A 19,929-nucleotide genomic window follows, 5' to 3' on the forward strand; every position below is an offset into this window, starting at 1 on the left:
TCAGTCAAGAACTGAGGCACTGGTAATAAACTAGAGATCTGTTTGCTGTTTGCAGAATCTACAATTTGCTTTTGATTATAAATAAAAATTGAGGAAAACCTGGGAGTTACGCTAGTTTTTATATGGAGTGATCCCTGTCCTTCCAAATCAGAATTTGATCCCTCGGTGTATGTTAACGCAAGCCTTTCCTGAAAATCTGTATGTTTTGGGTTTTGTTCATATTTTCTTGTAAGTCATTCTATTGACTGTGTAACTTAAGCCCGGATCTTAAGGGAATACCACATCTAATACACTTTGAGAATGTCTTTGCAGGATATTCAGCAACATGGCAGGTACCTGGTTTGTCTTTGGTTTGAGAAGGGTTCCTTCTTCCTGCAGTGAAATTTGTACTGGTGTGACTACTTCTGCAGTAGTGTTCAGTCCCATATATGTATTGTGCTGAACTGGGGGATCTGTGACACATCTGTAAAGCGACAATGGGCAGCTACCAGTCTTTGCTTTCACAGCTAAATCTTCATATCCTCTTCATTAATCTGTCTTCTCAGCCCCTTTTCCTACACAGCTCTAAGAGCCAGACTAGGCAGAGAGAGAAGTTTTTCTGTATGATCTTGCTTGAGTCCATATGTCTCAGCTGACCCTGTATGTTAAAATGGTTTTTAATACTGTTTGCATTACAGACGAACTGCTAGTCTTGACCAGCGTTGCTGAAAGTCTTTGGGACCCATTCCAGAAATACTAGGGATACTTTTCATTCCCATCGTTGTTAAGCAGTAGAAAAGATTAGATGTAGAAGTCCTCATTCTTATTTGCTAGAATTTATGTTTGAGGTTCTCTGGTTAGCTTCTTAAAAACATAGGTGCTGCACATGTGCACACACACGTGCACGCGCACCACAGTGCTTGGCTGTGACCTCAGTGAAAGTCTGAGCAATGAAATAGAAGAGGGCTCATTCACCCCAGAGGCCACCAAGCAAGTCACAGGGTTTCAGGACGTGGTAGATCTGGTGTGTCTTAACAAGAGTTGACCAGCAAAAGAGTAGCTGGGGGGATGGTGGGGAGATTAGGTTTCTAAAGGGAGAGGAGGCTTTGTCACCTCTCCACAGGGACAGTTTAATTCTAATTTTTCCCTGCTGTCTGTAGCTGGGTCGCTCTATGTGCTTGTTTGATTAAGGGAAGACTCATTTGCCAAAGCCTATGCAGAACCTGTCAGCTTTGGCTTTAGAGCATGTGCTGAACTGGTACCTATGCCACCACCTCCTGGACACACAAGTTAAGGGAACAGATACAAAATGTGCTGGTATTTGTAGTTGATGCCGATTACTGGGTTTACATCTTGGTTCTGTTTGTGTTCACTGGAAGGGGAGGGTGGTATAACTACTTGCTACATATATAATTTTAAGAGAGTGTTGGGTTAGTCTAAAAGGCTGGCTGTTGTTTAAACCATTTAGTTACAACAATAAGGGAAGAAGAAATGTGCCCCTGGTTGTCTACTGTTTGCGTTGTATGCCTTTGAGAACAGTACTGTGTCATTGGGTTCTGAGACACTTTCCCTCAAAAAGGCATTTGGAGATGGAAAGTGCTGAATAAATGATATTAATGCTGGCATGTTTAAAAACTCCTGCATCACTCATGACTGTAAGCTGCAGTGCTCTCAAAGTAAGTTGGAATCTGCTGCTATAATGTTTTCTGTTGCTGGTTTAGCACTTATGGTTTGAAGTTAGGCATACAGCCCCAGCCGGTAGAGGCTGGACAATCCAGAGTCTGCTCTGCAGCTCAGACTGCAAATTCTACATGTGCACGATGAGAGGTGAGTGCATGCTCTGCTAAAACAGGATTCAGAAGTGTTACGTGGCTTCTTGGCTATGCCTGAGTCTAAATAGAGGATCGAGAGTAAGGATAGCACAAATGGAAGAGATTTGCTTATTGCAGGGCTCGTGGGGTTAAGAAGAGGGTTGCAGTTGGCAGAGTTGGTTGGTTTATGATTAATTCTGTGAGGGAGTTCCTTGATTTACAGTTAAAACCAGGATTAGAGGCAGTGCTATGGTTTCGAACAGCACGGACTGGAAAATTAGAAGTATTCCTGGATCTTTTATGGTCGTTGAAATGCAGGAAGGGGCTGAAACTAATGGAAAATGATGGCGTATAGTTAGTTCTGGGGCTTTCATGAATTCTGGGAGATAGGTGAGACTAGAGTCAGGGTTCAGACTAGAGCTGGGCTGATGTTCAGGTCACAAGGGGCTGAAGAGACTGATGTATTACTGGAATGTATAAGGCCTTTGGTTGGAAACCTTGGAAGTCTTCTGGATATTTTAGAAGTGAAAACAGGTTACTTTATGTCAATGGCGGTGGTTATGTTTGGGAACAGAAGCTGAAAAGCTTAGTTTGGGACGGCAGGAGCCGAAAGACTTAGAAAATAACTGGGTCCTGAAAGACTCAGAGTTTGACCCTGACTAGAAGAGGATTTAATAACCCACCTCAGTGGGTGTAATAATCCACAGTGGTGGGCACTAGCAGTTTGGAACGATAAGTTTAGAGGACATACGGTCTTAGGGCTTGGGGTAGCTGGGACAAAAAAAAGTCACCGTACTTTGGATCTTGGGAGGCCCAAAGAGCTAGAAGGAATCTGGAGCCACCAAAAACAAATGGCTAGGCTTTCTGTTGCATACTTAGGTGTGATTAAGACCAGTGTAGTGATTGTGACATCTTCATAAGTTTAGCATTTACAGAAGTCTGGGCTAGCAAATCTGAGAACTGCAGTGCTTTGGAAATACACTTACCATAAAAAATGGACAGACTGTTATTGCTAGTCTACAGTGCTGTTGTTAGTCTACAGGGGAAAGGGAGGTATGCTGCCAGTAAGGAAAGTTTCATCAGAAATGTTGGACAAATAATGCCCTCCACCAGTTTTCACGTACATTGTAGAAGTGCACGAGTCGGCCGAGACACAAAACGGCAAGCTTGCCCAAGATCAAAAAGCAAGTGATGACTAAACAGCAGAGCTCAGTTTCCTGCTTTGTCCTCCTTAGCTTCTCTGCCAGACCTCAGTGGTGGTGTTCCACAGTGACAATATGGACTAGATATGGATTATGGGCTACTTCTAGAGATTCAGCATATGAGAGATTTGGGGGTGGTGTTTCCCCCCGCTAGTGTGTGTACTGAAGCACGATGTCTAGATAAGAATAGCTGACAGCTTACCTCGTGTTTGAAGTATCCCCTGATACTGAACCTTTGAAGGAAATAAAGAATGCCAACAACAAAAACCTGCAAAAAAAGCAAAAATCTGGTGCTTCTCAGTCAGTCACCTGGAGACCTGGCACTGGCAGGGGTAACTGAGGCTTCTGCAATGACAGCAGAAGTAGGTGGCTGAGAGGCGTGTTCTGATAAAATCTAATTGCCCTATCGATTGGTTTCAGAGCCACCATCAGCTGTGGTAATGATTGAGATATTCTTATGTGTTTGATGCGTGTTAGCTGTATCTCGCTGCTCTGGGCTCACGGGGGACCTTAAGGTGTTACAGAGATCTCTTAATCATGGAGCAAACTTGTGTGTGTTGGGCCCGCTCCGCGGCGCTACGGATTTATTACAATTACCACTGAGGCACTCGGATTTCCTTAGATCCCAGGGGTCCTGGGTTTCAGGAGGAGCTGCTCTGTTTGTAATTCTGAAGGATTCTTAACTGGCTGAGGAGATCTGCCTCACCGATTTAGGATTTTACCCATCTGCACCCTCTCACACTGTTCTTCCTTCCTTCTCATCTGGGTTGACTGTTGACAGTATCATGTCCTCAGACATTTAAGAATAGTGAATGTCTGCTTTCTCTGCCTTTCTGATGGGGAGTGGAGGTGCTTGTGCTTGCAAAATAGAGCACACTGGTTTCTGTAGTCCCTGGATAAATGCCTGCACACCAAACAGTTGTGCAGATTTCAAGTGTGCCAAGTTTGTTGTTTCCCACATGGATTGAAAGTGCAGTAAATTCTTGTGGAGGATCAGAGAACGTAGTGTAAAGGAAGGGCACTTGCCTCTCTGCCATCTCTGTTGCTCTTCACTGATCAAAATGGTATCTAGCCCCTCTTTTGAAGTCTAGATTATGTCTACATTGGGCTTGTGTCAGCTGCTAAATTTAATCCTCTTCTACTTCTCTAGCCAGTGTTGGACCTTTTCTTCATTTTTAAGAATTTTATTTTTTTTTTTAAACCTGGGGCTAGCCAGTCCAGCTGCTGAGAGGTAAGGTTGGCTCTTGGTCAGAGAGATACTCCCTTGGCAGAGAGGAAAGGTGAGCTACTTCACCTAAGTGCTGACAGTCTGCAGGTCTGCCGTTGGGAGGAATGTTGACAGCCTACCTGGAAAAATAAGCTTTGGTGATGCCCAGAGCTCCCAGGCCAGTTTACCTAGGGAATGTAAATGGTCTGTCCTCTGTGAACCCTGTGAACCTGATTTTCTGCTGCATCCTCCTTTTCTGGTGATGTTCTGCAGTGGAAAGTGCTGGAGAAAGCTTTCCTTGGTGCTAATTAAATAGCAGTCATGATGGGGCTATAATATGCCAAATGGAGGAAGAAAGGAAAAGTATGTATAATAGGTCTGTATTTCCTTAGGAACATACAGAGGCAGCCTGCATGGGTGAGATTCAGTAAGAGGCTTAACAACATCTGCAAAGGTAGAGCAAGTATGCTTAAATGCCTCAGGGGGAGCGTGCATGTGGGAGGGGAGGGCAGGCAATGAGCCTAATGAGAATGTGAAAGTTGTTTCCAAATGGATCAGATAAAGGCAAGGCAGCAGAGAGGGTACAGCACTGGCACTACAGAGGGGCTTACCTTGCAAGCAAGCGGATGATGACACAAGGTGCTTTTAATCTTAATTGAGAGAGACACACACACACAAGGATGAGCAGAGCCAGGGCTGCTTGACAAAGGCACAGTAGCAAAGCTGATGGTTTGCACATCAAACACGGATTTAGAACCTCTTTAAGCAGCTAGCAGTGTGTCTGTAAACAAGTTCAATCCCCTCTATCCAGTTTGGCTAATGTAGTCTGCCAGGGCCTTCGTAGCATGGGGGAGGACGGAGGGGGCCTTGCAGGGCTCCATAGCTTGCAGAGGAGGCATGGGTGCTGTCTCTGTGTTTGTGTGTGTGTGTGTGTGTGTGTGCTTTGCACGCTGCTTTAGGATTTGAACAAGTGTTCTGCGATAGAGTCCTGGTCCCAAGGCTCTAAATAATTTCTCTCCTGGAAAAATCCTGTTAATTTCTCCTCTTTCTCTTCTCAAATACCCTCTGTTCTGCAGTGCCAGATTTCATGACTTTCCAGTTGCAGTAGGACTATTTGCATGGATAGAAGTGGAGGAATCAGGCTCACTGATGCTAGAGGAAGGTGGGTAGATCTTCCCTCTCTTCCTTCTGCCTCTCGTGATTAGAGTGGGTTGGTTTGATGTCTGAATATTGTCTGAGACAGGATGCTTAATGGAGACGTGGCAGAATATCAGGTCTCGCTCCAAACAGCAAGCAATTTGCTCTGGTTCTGCATACAATATTTGGGTCTGTGCATGGCTTAAAGACCTCTTCCCCAGTGATTAGAGACTCCTGTGGTGTGGGAAGAAGCAGAAGGCCAACTTTCCAATGGTGCAGAATTCCTGGAGAGCTTGAGCTTTTTCTAAGGGTTGTTGGTCAGTGGGATGAGATGACAGACCCTGAGAGTCTTGACCTCAGAGTAGTGATGTGCCCAGCATAGCTGCATGTTAAACTGCAACGATTCCTGTGGAAATCCCACGTGATAGCGAGAATGCGATATCTATGTCCCTTGAGGGGTCTCACTTTAGGAGCCCTGCTCCATTGGAGGGCGTGTATACTTGGTGCTGTTGCGGTCCTGGAAGAGCAGTGTTTGTCTACATGGCTCAAAAAGAACATGAGAGACCCCCTCTCTCTCTACAAGGTTATTTGTTCTTCTGTATTAACACTCCTGTCTCATCTTTCCACTTTATGCTCTGTTGACTAAGCAAGGGAGAAGGAAAAAAATTCAGGAGTGAACTGTAAACAGATTCACATTTAACAATTGGTCTTGGAATTTTTATTGACAAGGCAGTGCTTATGGCTCGTGCATGTGGATCCACAGCTGATCAAACTAGTTGTCTCACTTTCTTTGCACTTATCCCTGAACTTCGTGTGCCTGCCATGGAGGGCTTCCCCATGACTTCATTTGACTTCGCACCAAGACCTAGATCTTTCATCTGCTAAGGAGGAGTTAGTATTGAGGGTTAAAAAGGATTGGGGTCTGGGATGTTGTAGCTAATGGTTAGAGACAGAATCACAGTGAATGGCTGTTTTCTGAGTGTGTGATAATGAGCTAGGATGCAGACATGTTTTCATTTAACAAAGCCAAACAACAAAAAAAGCAGAAGCCTTTATTGAACTGCTGCCTTAAATTGAGCAGAAAATCAGCACCAAATGGGCATCTAGGAGTTGTAAGCCTTGCCACCTTTGTTTACATATTTTACCATGAAGGACAGTTGGCTTCTTGGCTTGGATCTGGAGGACTGTCCTTTCTTTGTGCTCTATTTAAGTTCATTTTTATTTCTTCTGAAGCCTTGTGGGAGTGGGAGGTAACCAGCATCCTTCTGTAGTACAGAGGTCTTGGGAGGTGAGGGAAGAATGGGAAAGCCCGACATGGGAGCATTTCCTTTGCTGTGCCCTGCAGCTGCACTTGCTGTGTAGGTTAGGGCATAGGATTTTGCTGGTGTGAGTGTTCAGGCTTTGTTCTTGGCTTTGTTGCTGCAGGAGGAGAAGGAGCCAAGGCAGTTTAGTGCCCTGTTCTTGGACTTCAATAAACCTTGCACTTGGCAGGGATTTGAAGCCTGCTTCTGGCAGCACGGTTCTTGTAGGATGGCTCTGCAGACACCTTTGTGAAGGTCGGTGATGTGTTTCAAGGTGTATCTCCCTCACTTCTAGGAAAGGAGCGCCGCAGCTGGACAGGGCTCACCATGGCAGTGTAGGTAGCCTGGCCTCCGCTGTGCCTGGTGTGAACAGGGCAGGCTGGCCAGAGACAGGACAATGAGTGTGTCACTCTGTGGCAGTTGGATCAGCCACCGAATTCACGGCCAGTACATGCTGAAACAGAAATAAACATTACCCTTTCTTCCTTTCCTTGCAGCTCTAGGAAGAGCAAGATTATCCTGCTTCCAAAAATAACCTCTTCCCCGCCCCCTGCTTCCAGCTCCTTTCCCAGGTGCCTTACAGGCAGCTAGTAAAGAGCTGAAAACGGATCACTGTTGTGGTGACATCTTGCTGATGTTATATGTAGAAATCCAGTACAGATTGTAATGTAGCACCTGACTTGTCCACTCTTGCTTGCTGCTGGGTGGAAGGAAGCACAGGGGGCAAAGGCAGTGAGTCGCTGCTCCTGACCCTGCCACAGGTCAAGCTGATACTTCAGAGCCAGGGTTTTGACACTGTTCCTGCTCCAGTGCATATGTGTAACTCTGTGTCATCAGGTCTGAATGCTGCGGCTTTAGTCCTGCAAAGCCTAGCCTTCTGCTCTTGCTGCACAGCAGGGGTAACGCTCTCCCCCCACGAGCTCCTCATAACTGCGTGTCTGGAAAGCTTGTGCTGTGATTAGATGCTCAGGTGGCAGGGACTGAGCTGCTGCTCTGCTCCACATCTCTTTCAAGCAATCAGCAGGGCACTGCATGGCTCACAGCTTCGTGAGGACTCCGGTGAGAGTGAGGGAGAAGTCCTGCTGAAGGGAAAGGGGTGCAGTGCTGTGTGTGTGAGAGAGATGTGTTAGAGGAGACGCGTGAAAATGTTGACCCACTCTTTTGGATTAAGGCTTGAGAGAATCCTAGACAGAAGCATGGAATGGTTTGGGTTGGAAGGGAACTTAAAGACTATCTAGTTCCAATCCCCTGCCGTGGGCAGGGACACCTTCCACCAGCCCTGGTGGCTCCTGGCCCCGTCCAGCCTGGCCTTGAGCCCTGCCAGGGATGGGGCACCCACAGCTGCTCTGGGCAGCCTCTGCCAGTGCCTCACCACTTTGAAGAATTTCTTCCTTATATCTAATCTAAATCTACCCTTTTTCAGTTTAAAGCCATTCCCCCTTGTCCTGTTGCTATGTGGCCTTGTAAAAAGTCCCTCTCTAGCTTTCTTATCTGCCCCTTTAGGTACTGGAAGCTGCTATAAGGTCTCCCCAGAGCCTTCTCTTCTGCGTGCTGAACAACTCCAGTTCTCTCAGCCTGTCTTCACAGAGGTGCTCCAGCCCTCTGAGCATCTTTGTGGCCTCCTGTAGACTCTCTGTAACAGGTCCACATCTTTCTTATGTTGGGGGGCCCAGAGCTGGATGCAGTACTGCAGGTGGGGTGTCAAGAGAGCGGAGTAGAGGGGCAGAATCACCTCCCTTGACCTGCTGGCCATGCTTCGCTTGATGCTTTGGTTGGCTTTCTGGGCTGCAAGCACAGATTGCTGGGTCACGTTGAGTTTCTCATCAACCAGCACCCCCAAGTCTTTCTCCTTAGGGCTGCTCTCAATCTATTCTCTGCCCTGTATTTGTGCTTGGGATTGCCCTGACCCCCTTGCACTTGGCCTTGTAGAACTTCATGAGGCTCCCATGGGCCCATCCCTGAAGCTTGTCAAAGTCCCTCTGGATGGCATCCCTTCCCTGCAGTGTGTTGATCACACCACACAGCTTGGTGTCATCAGCGAACTTGCTGACGGTGTGCGCAGTCTCAGCAGGAAAACAGACCTGAGCACAATAAGCACAGTTCATTTAGAGCCCCAGGGTGGGCAAACCTGCCAGGGTAGCGTGTGCACATGGCTGCCTTTTCTTGAAGCCCTGCCAGCTCAGTCCCTGCCTTATAGCACTGCTCCAACCCGTGTACCCTTTGGCAAAACTGGCCTGCTCTGGGCTGATCTGGGAAAGAAGACAAAACCCATTACTGTAATTTGTGAAAGGTCATGTATTGGTTTGGGTTTTTTCCTCCTGCTGCCTCTGCATATGCAGGTAAGCCCACGTTTCCCCACAGGGGAACTACTTTCCCTCTGCTAAGCATGTCTGATTTTCTACGGTTATTAGCCTCTTCAGTGCAAATTGAGGAGATGGGTGGGGATTCTCAAGGGTTGAGTTGCATGTATATCACTGTGGGGAGCAGACTCATAAATTAAACTGAAATCTGTCCTGATGATGTCCTGTCCCCAGATGCAGGCTTGTGGTGTCAGACCTGGTCAGGGGACTCAGCAGTGCCACACGTTTTACGTCAGACTTGGGAGGAGCCCTCCTAGGATGGAGGGCTGGGGGTTGGAAAAATTATTAATGATTTGCTGTGAGCAGGAAGAGGGTCAACTGCCTATTTCATTAATTTTTCATCTCTGCACAGTCTTTTTGTTCCCCATTCCTTTTCTTTCCTTTGATCTTCTCCCCTTTCCTGCTCTTTTCCTTCCTGCTTATGTTTCTTTGGTTCTCAAACCCTTTTTTACCTTTTCCTTTTCCATTCTTAATCCCCATCTCACACATGCACCCTTCTTCCTTTCCATTTCTCTTCCTCTCATTAGTTCCCTTCTCCTCCTCCCTGTTCTTGCTTCCCCACCCTCCCTCCATCTCCAAGCTCCTCGGGAAGAAGACAATTTGAAGGCTTTCCGCTCTGCTCTCAGCTGAGAGGCTCCTTCCCTCAAGCCAATCAATGGCAGCCTTTCAGCCCCAGTGGGGCTTGGCAAACATTAGATCAATAAGTTATTAGCACCATTCTGTCAGCTGTAATGTGGAGATTGATCGGGGCCGGGGCTCCTGCACACTGCCTGGCACTTCCCCAGCCTGATAAAGATGACAGATTAAGGGAATAAGAAAAAGGAATTAAGGAGTCTGGCTGTCAAAGCTGTCACGGACTGGAGGAGCGCTGTTTTTTTCAGGGGCTGAATGAGTGCAATTGGACATTTAAATGGTGCTAAGGGTACAGCACCACCAGCAGCTCTGTTGGAAATCACTATCTTCAGCGTTCACTTTTCTAGAGAAATGCTGGAAGGCTTGGAGAAGATGCAGCTGGAGGAGGTGGAGTAGCTGACCTGGGTGTTGGAGGGAATACCAGGTTGCTGGCACAGACCACATGCAGAAGCACCTGGAAGCCCACAGGGAAACACGAGTGCTGTCCCTGCTGCGTTGCCTTGCCTGCCTTTTGGCATGGTTAGATGTCATCTGACATTCCCCCAGGACTGAGGGAGGTATCAGTGTCAGACAAGTGATGCCAGTTTTCATAGCTTTTTATCACAGATACATAAATTGAGGCCAAATGAACTTTGCCTGAGAGGTTTGTGGTCCCTCAAGAAAAACCTGAACCTTATTGGAACCATGCTTAAGTCATCTGATTTAACAAGTTTCCACCTTTTTCTGTCTTGCCCGTTAGAACATGCTCCTTCCTAGAGCTAAAAAGTGAGTCTCCAAAAGACCTGGACTTCCAGCCCACCCTCCCAGGCTAATTTTTTAGATTTTTTTTCTGGAAGGGAGTGAGGATTCACAAGTTTGCAATTGCGAAAAAGCCTCTCTGCAGCATACAAAATTAATCCAGATCTCTCTCTTAAGTGCAGTATATCCTCTCTCCATAAGTGTTTTTCATAGTATGAATATTTACCACCTTTTTATGGCTTGGTGCATGCTGTAAAAATGGATTTTGTAAGAATCTTGGAGACAAAGGGATGCTGGTGCACCTTCCCTAATAGATGGCCTTTTTACAGACAGACAGGAGGGTGGCTCCAGCATGACCTGTACCTCCTTCTGTTTCACTCCTTGGGAACTGAAATATTGCATGGTCCTTTTAGGTGCTTAGCTCCAGCTAGGCAAATTGAGCGGGCACAAGGAGGTGGGAAGTAGCAGGATACTGTTTGCATGGTAGGAGGAAAGGCAGATGGCCTAGTGGTTAGAGCTGGGAAAGAGGATGCAGGCTGCTTCTCATGCCTAGGAAACGATAGTTGATATGTTATACATTGGAAATCCTTCTTCTCAACTACTGTCTTGTTGTGCGCTCCTACAGCTTTGACATATGCTGTGGTTCGCTCTCATTTAGGAAGTGGTTAGTGGTGCTAGGTGTACCTTTGGGATGCTACTTTCTATGTAACGCACTTGGATCAGTGAGTGGTGGTCACTGACTCTTCCCTGTTGGGAGTCCTTCTCTGCTGTTGAGATTGAATGCATGCCAAAGTTCTCTCAAAGTGAACAGGAAAGAGAAAAACCTTTGATTACTCACTGTTGCATCCTCCTTGCTTTATAGTAAGAGACCATTAGTGTGTCCCATTCCTCCCTCCCCTTTGTGTCCCATTTTCCTTCCTGTTTCAAAGAGCCTTTTGTCATAGGGAACTTGAAGTGTGATGCTTGAGGAACATTTGCAGATACCTTGGTCTAGGCTAGGGACAGTCCTGAGCCAGGAGTGCCCAGTTTGCTCTGCTGTTGCATTATTAAGCCTGGTACAGCAGCTAAGCAAAAGGATGCTTCCTGCCCTGGAGAGCTTGCAGTCTAAATCTAAATGACAAGCAACAAATAGATACAGATGTGGAGACATAAAGGAATGACGAGATAAGCCAGTGCAATAGCTAAGGTTTGAAGCCTGCTGCCTGCCATGTCCTTAAAGCCATTAAGCTGACCTGCTGGGAGGAGGATGCTACCTTTATTTTGCAGCTGGTTCAACATCCCTTTTGCAGAGATCCAGTGGTATTTTCCCCCTTCCTTGCTAGACCTAACCCTCCCCCATGAGCTGGCATGTACTTGTATTGTTCTAGGATCCCAAGTCCCAGAAGCCCACGGCTCCCCTTCCCCCAGCTTCCCCAATAATTTTTTTTCCGTTCTCGTTGCCCTCAGTTAAATTATGGCCTGTTATTCCCATGACCTTGTGCTTCACTCTCCCTTTGTTGCATTGATTCCTGCTGGCCAGGGATGGGGCCGATGTGCAGCCAGATTCCACGCTACTGTGCTCAGCCTCCTGCGTGGCCCCTTGTACGCCAGCCTTTGTTGAGAGCAACTCTGGGCCTGCTGAGACTCGGCAAGCTGGTGCAGCTTCTTACAAAGGCACAAGCCCATCACTGGGCAAGTGAGTCTCCAGGGTCCCTGCAAACCTGTCACATTCGGCACAGGAGCAGACTGAGCAGCAGGGCTGGAGCATCAGCGCTGTTTGAGCAGAGCAGCTCCTCTGGTGATCGCCTGATTGTACCAAAGGAAAGGGGAGACCTGAATAAACTGAGATGCTGCCAAGACATTTCAGACTGGTCAGTGGGAATTGTCATCTCCAGGGTTTAAGTTTGATGGGGGAGTTAAGAGCAAGGGAGGATGTTTTCCTCCTCTTAAAATATGTGAAGAGAGGTGAAAAAAGGACTTTCTTCTCATTAGGTGTTGGCTATCTGAGCCTGGGTGATTTCCCATGTAAGTTGGCGCAGCCCTCTGTTTACTCAGGACTTCAGGGTCCAAGAAGCTTTCAGAGCAAACCCAGTGATATGGACAGGGCTCATGAGATAGGTCTCGATCTCTTGCCATTGTACTGCAGCATAGCACAGTGCAGAAGAACTTGGTGCGGTCTCTTGGCCATAATTGGCACTTTCTCTGTAGTCCACCCATTTAACACTGGGAGGGCAAACATTTTGTGACCACCTCACATCCGTTCATTTTCCTTCTCCTGGTGAAACCCTGTGCTCTGTCACTGGGACACAGGCTCAGTTCTCATCCTGCTGTTGCTGCAACGTGTGTCCTTGGTGCAGCTTCTCTGCTGCAGATTCCCTTGTAAAGAGTGGAGATAGTCCCTCCATTTTTGGGTAAACCTAGTTAGGCTTTCTAATCTTCCCAGCTGACTTAGGCTCCCATGTCCTCTCTTCAAAGCTGATAATGAGGTTTGGAATTTTTAGATGTGTTGGTGAACACGACTGTTAAGTTACCCAGCTCTGATGAGTGCTGGGAGGCTGAGGATTGGTGGCAGTGCAGGAGTACAAAGCACTGTTACTTCCAGGTGACGTTTCCACCCGTGACCTCTGATCAGTGTGTCTCAAGTCTAGAGAGGGCTGTGATTAGGGAAAGGCCGCATTTCCTGGCTTCTACACAAGCTCGTTTCATGGTGCCATACCCACATCCTTTCTCTTTATGGTTGCAAAGCCACTGGGTGATACTTCTGTATGGGGAGAGAAGAACTGTCCTCCTCCAGCTGACCTGTCTCTATTCATGTTTCACTGTAGTAACGCAGCAGGGGAGTGCTGGAGTTTCTCTTCCCATGAAAGAGGGGGGAAAAATCCACTTCACTTTGTAGATCTTTGGGGAAAAGATTTGACTGTTTCCAAAAACCTTTCAGGATCACCTTCTCTACTGCCTTGTCAGGCTGGCAGGAGCCTTGAACGTAACGTGGGATCTGGGGACCTGCATGGGAGACCTTGGCGGGGAGGCTCGTGTGGTCAGGGCTGTGTTGCACTGGTGGCAGTCAGTGATCAGTATGCTTGGGGCTTCCTCTAGCACTCTGTACTTCAGTTATTGCCTGGGCTAGCTTCATAACGTTATTGTTCTACTGATAATGTCTTTCATTTTCAGCTTTAATACTAAAAACTGCTCTGATTTGGCTTCCTTTCAACTGAAATGCTTTATAGAAGGCAGGAGAGATGAGGCAAAACCAGGGATTTGGGGAACAAAGAAAAAAAAAAAAAGGGCAGGAAAAAAACCAGCCCCCCTACAACCGTCCCTCCCACCCTCTAAGGTGGAGTGTTGCCTTTTGCAGGTGCATGGGCTGAGCAAACAATTCAGGTCGCTTTGGCTTTCTGGTGGATGAGTAGCAACATACTCTAAATGCACAACCTGTCTTTGAGAGGGTGGCAAGACATCCAGAAGCTACACTGCCAACTCATTTGCAAAACATATTTGGTTTTGCTGCTGCTGTTGCTGCAAAGTCAGAGGGAGATGGACTGTGGATGCTCCTATCCCAGTGCCTTCAACCACTGTCCTAGTACTTTGTGAGTGCCAAGAGTGGTTGGGTGAATGGCATGGGGGCATAAAGGGATGAATTTAGAATATAGGGTCCCGTAAAAGGGCATGGGTTTAGCAGGTGTAAGTGGTATGCTAAAGCTGTGCGTATGATTTAAGATGTAAAGAGGAAAGCATTGGTGCTGTAATATAAATACGTCGCTGTTTAGGTAGTACCCCAGAATCTGTGAGTTAATGAAAATGTGACCAGGCTCTTCCCTCCTTTGCAGTTAAGAAAGCTAAGAGGGGGGTATGACTTCTTTTAACACAGGGCTGGAATTTGAAAGATTGATATTCAGTCTTGTGCTCTCCTACTGACTCGGTAAATTTGGGATGAATTGTTAGATCTTTGTGCCTTCATAACTGGCTACTGATGATAATTACTCCCTTTTCCTTACCTACTCCATATCTTGCTGATTTAGTCCCCACATTTCTGGGGGCAGAGGCAGTCTCTGACACATTCCAGGATTTTGCCTTAAACGAAGAGGGGAGGGGGAGGGGGGGGGGGGAAGAGGAAAATTTTCATTCTGTGATCTGACTGACTGCCGTAAAAACTGCTGGGGGGCAACCTGAATATAAACTTGGTGTGTGGGATTTGGTGCTTTGGTGCAATGTGAACCTGAGATGCTGGAAGGAAAATTCTGCAGATCACCCGAGAGATTAATACACTAATGTGGGATCTCTCTGGAGGGCCAAGTTCAAATCTCAAGTGCAAGACATCTGGGACCTTTTGCTGTGGCATGCTGGTGATGGCAGGCTGTCCCAGCTGACTGTTCATGTAGCTGCCAGCTCACTTGTGTGTGTGCCAAGAAGTGGGTGTTTTGGAGACTGGTGGGGCATGGGTCTGATGGAGTTGGTGCCGCTTCAGAGTTACTGTGCGATCTTGGTCTTCCCCTGCACAAGTGCAGGCAGGTGGGAGTGAGATGGGACTTGCAACCTGTCCTGCTGACGCATGTGGGAGTAGCAGGGCATGGCGCTAGTCAGAGCGAATGTCTGCTGGCAGATGGGTGCACAGGGGTGGGAGTGGAACAGCAAGAGAGAAGGAGTGATGGCAGAGTTGTGAAATCAAGGCATTTTCACTGCTCATATTCTAACTGCTGTCACATGTAACTGGTGCTTCTGTCACCAGTTCTTCCATGGAGTCTCTTCTGCCTCAAGTACATAAGAACAAGCCCTGTTGGGTTTTGCTGCCTCCTGCCCAGGCTGGGAGGGGCGAGCAGAGCAACGGGACTTTTGTTGTTTCAAAGCCACAAATCCCAGATGAGAACACTTCTGAGGAGGATATATGATCTTGGCCTCCACCGCTGAGGGTCTGCAGCATCAGACTAACATTTCCAGGAAAATCAACATGAAGAATGAAGCGTTCCGTGGGGAGGGAGCTTGTGACTCTGTTTGTGCTGTGTGGCCAGGTACTTCCTAGCTTTGATGCTGGCTTGGCAAGCTGATACGTCTGTGGCTTTGGAGAAGTTATTTAAAGGGTAAACTGAGGCAGGAGGATTGATAGCATTCAAATTGTATTGAGAGGCTGACTCAACAACTGGGATGTGAAGCACCGAGAAAACTGAAGTGCTGTCACTGGCTGACAGTCCTTTCCCATCTGCTTTCCAGTTGCCACTGTTTTGTTGTATTTACTTTGCTCTTGGTTATGGATGATTGCAAGCCTCTGCAGTTGTCTCCGAGTACCAGTTTTGTTAACAGGCTGGGTGACAGGGTCATGGCAAGATAAGATTGGAGGCAGCTTGTGCTCTTTAAAACCTTGAAATGCCACTTGTAACTTTGCAGAGTTCCAGAATTGCTCTTTGGATAAAGGCATTGCCTGGCAGGCTGTGCCCTCGGCGCGTTCACTGTCTGCTCTCGGTGCTGCTCAGCCTGTGAGCAGCCACAGATCTGTGCCCTGGATCTCTTGATAAATACAATGGCAAGGCAGGAACCTGGGCTTGCTTAGCTGAATTCAAAGTAATGTGGAGTGATTCTGAGTATGAGGGACATACTGAGTTGCTTGGCTTAATATGTCCCCCGGAACATAAATAATTTTGTTGTTCTTATAAATAGGACCAAGGGAGTTTGTAACCTTTCTTAACCAATACACTTTGGGCAAATTGCAGAAGCTTCGTGTGTATGTTGACTCACAGGCAGATGCAACATACAGTCACTCAAATATGGTGCTTATTTGTGAAAGTAATTTTTTTCTTTTAAGATGCTGCATCTTTAACAAGCCCTTGATAGATGAGAATTTGATGCTTGCAGTGACAAACAGTCTCTTCCTTCCTGCCCATATGCAACATCATGCTTTCAGTTTCCCTAGCATTATTATAGGAGGATATTGATTTTAAATCTGTTCAGGGATGCTGTAATTGTATATTAGATATTTTGTGTTGGTTTGTAGGGCTGCAGTAATGCAAAAGGCTTGAGTGTTTCCGTACAATCTAGAGGGGGAAGATTGCTAAGGACCTTGAGGTTTTGAAGGAGGAGGGGGGAAAGAGGGGGGGAGAGAGCTTGAGAGAGAGAGAGAGAGAGAGATACTGTGGTAGGAAGATTCGGAGATCTGTTGTGCTTTTTTTGTGTGTTGTTTTTTTCCTCCCCTTTCTCTCCCCCAGTTGCTTTGCATCAGGGCATGAAAGGAGTGGAAACACCAGGGGGACAAAAGGCAACAGAACAAATGATGAAACTCAGTAAGGAAATCAACTGGATTCAGAATTTACAGCTTTAAAATGTTGCATTGATCAGTGTATGAATAGTCATTATGTGCTTTTGGACTGCGTGATTAGGAAAGCAGATCAAGGCTCTCAAGATGATGATTTTTCTTACTTTCATTTTTTTTCCCCTTTGCTTGTAATGTGTGTGTGTGCGTGTGTGCCTATGTGAGAGAGAAGCAAAATGCCAAAGTCTCTCTGGTTGCTTCTGCAAAGAGGAAGGTACAACCTTATCTGATGCTCAGATTTCTCATCTCTCTTCTAGATGAAATTTTAGGCAAGAGAAGAGTATGTTCTCCCAACAGCAGCAGTGAGTGTCCTTTAGAAAGCAAGAAAGCCAGAAGTGAGTCCCCAAAGGGTAAGTGCTGCTTCTCCCTCCCCCATCCCCTTCCCCTTTCTTTTCCTTTCTTAAGAGTGGAACTTAATTGAAATTAAGGAGGGAGGGAAGGGAGGGTTGCAGGAGGCTGTGGTATGGGAGCTGTAAGTATCCGGCGCTAAGGGTGCATGAAGGAGGCTACCAGTGCACTGTGCTTTCTTTATCTAATCGGAGGGAAGCTTGCAGTGTGGGAAAGGAATTGCCTCTTAATTAGAATAATTGCTTTGTGATGGAAAAAGTAAGCTGCAGCTTTTGGGGTGGATTTTAGGGGTGTTTCTACTTTTCAGGCAGAATGTCTTGATTACATGTTTAATGTGAAAGATACACACAGGCTTATCATGCTGACATCTGTTCCTTTAAAGGGAAAAAAAGAAGCCTAGCAGGGAGAATAGGGCTGCCTAGTTCTTTCTTAGGCATTTATGGCACTGTTCCTATAGAGATGGAATCTGCAGAAGGTTTCTCTTTAGGGATTTATTTTTATTTTTTTTTTAAGATCTCCTGATTTGTCTTACGGTTCTTTCCTATAAACATGATTTTTAAACTTTCTTTACGACTGGCAAAGTGGAATGGGTAATGGAGCCTGCAGTTAATGAGTTTGTCTCAAGGTTGCGTAAATGAGGTTTTGCAGGCCGTTCACTTAAGTCTTTGTTGTTAAGTTCAAACTAATTAGCTGTCAGTAATACCCATCTTGATCACTCTGCCTAACCTGCACTCTTTGGCCACTAAAAAAAATACAAAAGCAGACCAGCTGTCTGAAGCTAGATCCTGTTTCATGGGTTTGGAGTCCAGTAGCTGAGACTCTTCAAGGGATATGTTCTCAATAACCAATCCGGGGAATCTCAAAGAGGACTTTTTGCAGCAGTTTGTCCTGAAGCCTTCTTAAACTACATACCTTATATTATGCTATACAAAGAAACATTGTAAGGACTTCTACTGCATCCTGATTTCACATAGTGTTCCTGTATATTGTCTCCTCTTGACTCCTTGTCCCTAAATTATGATCTGAACGGCAGCATACTCTGAGAGGACGCTGAATGCTAAGTGTCGTTCATTATAATATTGCTAATGCTACCTAAGAACATGCTAAATCTTTTCTTTCACATAACCTTCTTCTGCCTGTTAACTCTTCAATACAAGTAGAAGTGCCTTAGCTTTTCACTGGGCTTTTCTGAAAGGTGTAGAGAGGAACCCTATACGCTGTTGCTCTTTAAAAAAAATCAAGGAAAACAGGTAATCTGCCCTATTCCTGTTATCCTTGAAATGTTTCTAGTAGATGTGCAGGTAAGTTCAAGCAGGATGCTTCTGTAGATTTGGAAATGCATTTGATACATAGGGACATCAGACTCCTGTGACACACTTGATACACCTGATGTCATCTTTGCTGTTCCTGCTGAGTCTGTATCCTTTGTAATTCCAAGACAGTGCATGCTTAGGAGCTGAATCCTGGTAACAGCAACCTATGTGGTCCAGGTGAGAATGGGCTGAACTTTAATCAAGCCATCTGAAACCAGATGGCTGCAATTGGATTCACCCTAATAAAGTGGCTGAACTGGCACAAATGAATGTTTTTGCCATGGGAGCAGCGGGGTCAGACGATCCAGTTCTATTTCTTTCCTCTGGCCTTCCCACCATTTTTGGTTTACTTGAGAGAGCTGAGTGCAGCGTGAGGCAGACAAGCAGCCCTAGGCTTTGCAGTATGCGCTCAGGATCTAAATTGTGCTCCTTACCTCTGAATGACTCAGGACTTCCCCAACTCATTAAGAGAGGGGTTCCGAGGAAGCCCAGAATAAAAGCAAACTTTCATTTTCTACTCCCACTTTCTTCTCAGAAAGCCTTTCCTGCCCTTTAAAAGAGTGTGAGACAGAATGGAAATTCTGAGCGGGGCCTTTCACTAATCTCCCACATGACCTGTTTTTTATTATATTGGAGCACTGGGGAACCCCTGTTCTCTCCAGCACTGTGGCAGGCGTTTTAAGCCTAGGCTGTGCTGATGCAAAGATACCGTCAGGATAGTGAGGGGCAAAGACTTCAGTGCTTCTGGGGCCGTTATCTGCCCACCTCCTGCTATGAGAAGGGGGCCAAAGGAGAGGCTGTAGCCAGTGTTTGTGTCTTAAGCCCCAAAGAGTGAGAGCATCTTGCAGCTGATAACTCCAGGAGACTCCCTCTCCTGCTGGCAGTCAGGCAGTGTTCCTGTGGCACGGGTGCCCTTGGGGGCCGGGAGGGAAATGATCCCTGTGTCCCAAGCTCTGCACTAGGGAGCTGGTTGGAAATGGAAGGATCCAGTATTGTGACGTGCTGTTTTCAAACAGGATGGACCCTAGCGGCTAGCTACCTGGAATTGGAAACTGTTGCTGTCAAGTAGTGCGGGATTGTGCTAGAGCCCCAAGCTTGGAAGGGACCCGGGTGCTGTGAGTGTTGTTTGTGATTTAGGAGTGGGAAGGGAAGCGAGGACTGATTGGAGTTTTGTAGCCTGTGCAGCCCCACGTCGTCCGCTGGTAGGAGCCAGGTCTGCAGCATCTCCCTGGGATGCACCCTTCCTTTTGGTCCAGCCTGGTCGTGTGCCTTGGGTGGGTGGGTGCTGGTCCTCTGCCTTTTTCGCGCTCTGGGGGTGTGTGCAGCTCAGGTTGGGGACTGTCCCCCTCTCCATCACATGCTGGCCCTGGATGCAGCGCTTGCTCAGGGCACAGCCGCATTGTCCCTGAAACAGCCTTTTGAAGAGGAGAAGTGACCCCGTGCCTGCGGCCCATCTTGTGCTGCTGTGGCTGCGCCTGACAAGGCAAGGAAAACAGAGGCAGCCAAGTAAATCACTCCTTCTCTCTGACTGAGTGAAAAAACACCTGTAGGGCTGGAAACCCTTCCAGTGGGGAAGCAGTAACCTTCCCTTCCCCCCTCCCCAGCGCTCACGGTGTGCGCACC

At 46.9% G+C, this 19,929-nt stretch overlaps 1 protein-coding gene across 1 annotated transcript in view; it reads left to right on the forward strand.

Annotated features, from left to right (window-relative positions):
• The window catches only part of SAMD11 (sterile alpha motif domain containing 11), a 128,016-nt gene that overhangs the window by 71,694 nt on the left and 36,393 nt on the right, over positions 1 to 19,929 (forward strand). The window contains 1 exon segment of the mRNA XM_037380763.1: positions 16,903 to 16,995. Within this exon segment, the coding sequence (XP_037236660.1) occupies positions 16,903 to 16,995 (93 nt within the window).

This window comes from Falco rusticolus, chromosome 3 (genome assembly GCF_015220075.1).
Source record: "Falco rusticolus isolate bFalRus1 chromosome 3, bFalRus1.pri, whole genome shotgun sequence".
Classification (NCBI taxonomy): Eukaryota; Metazoa; Chordata; class Aves; order Falconiformes; family Falconidae; genus Falco; species Falco rusticolus.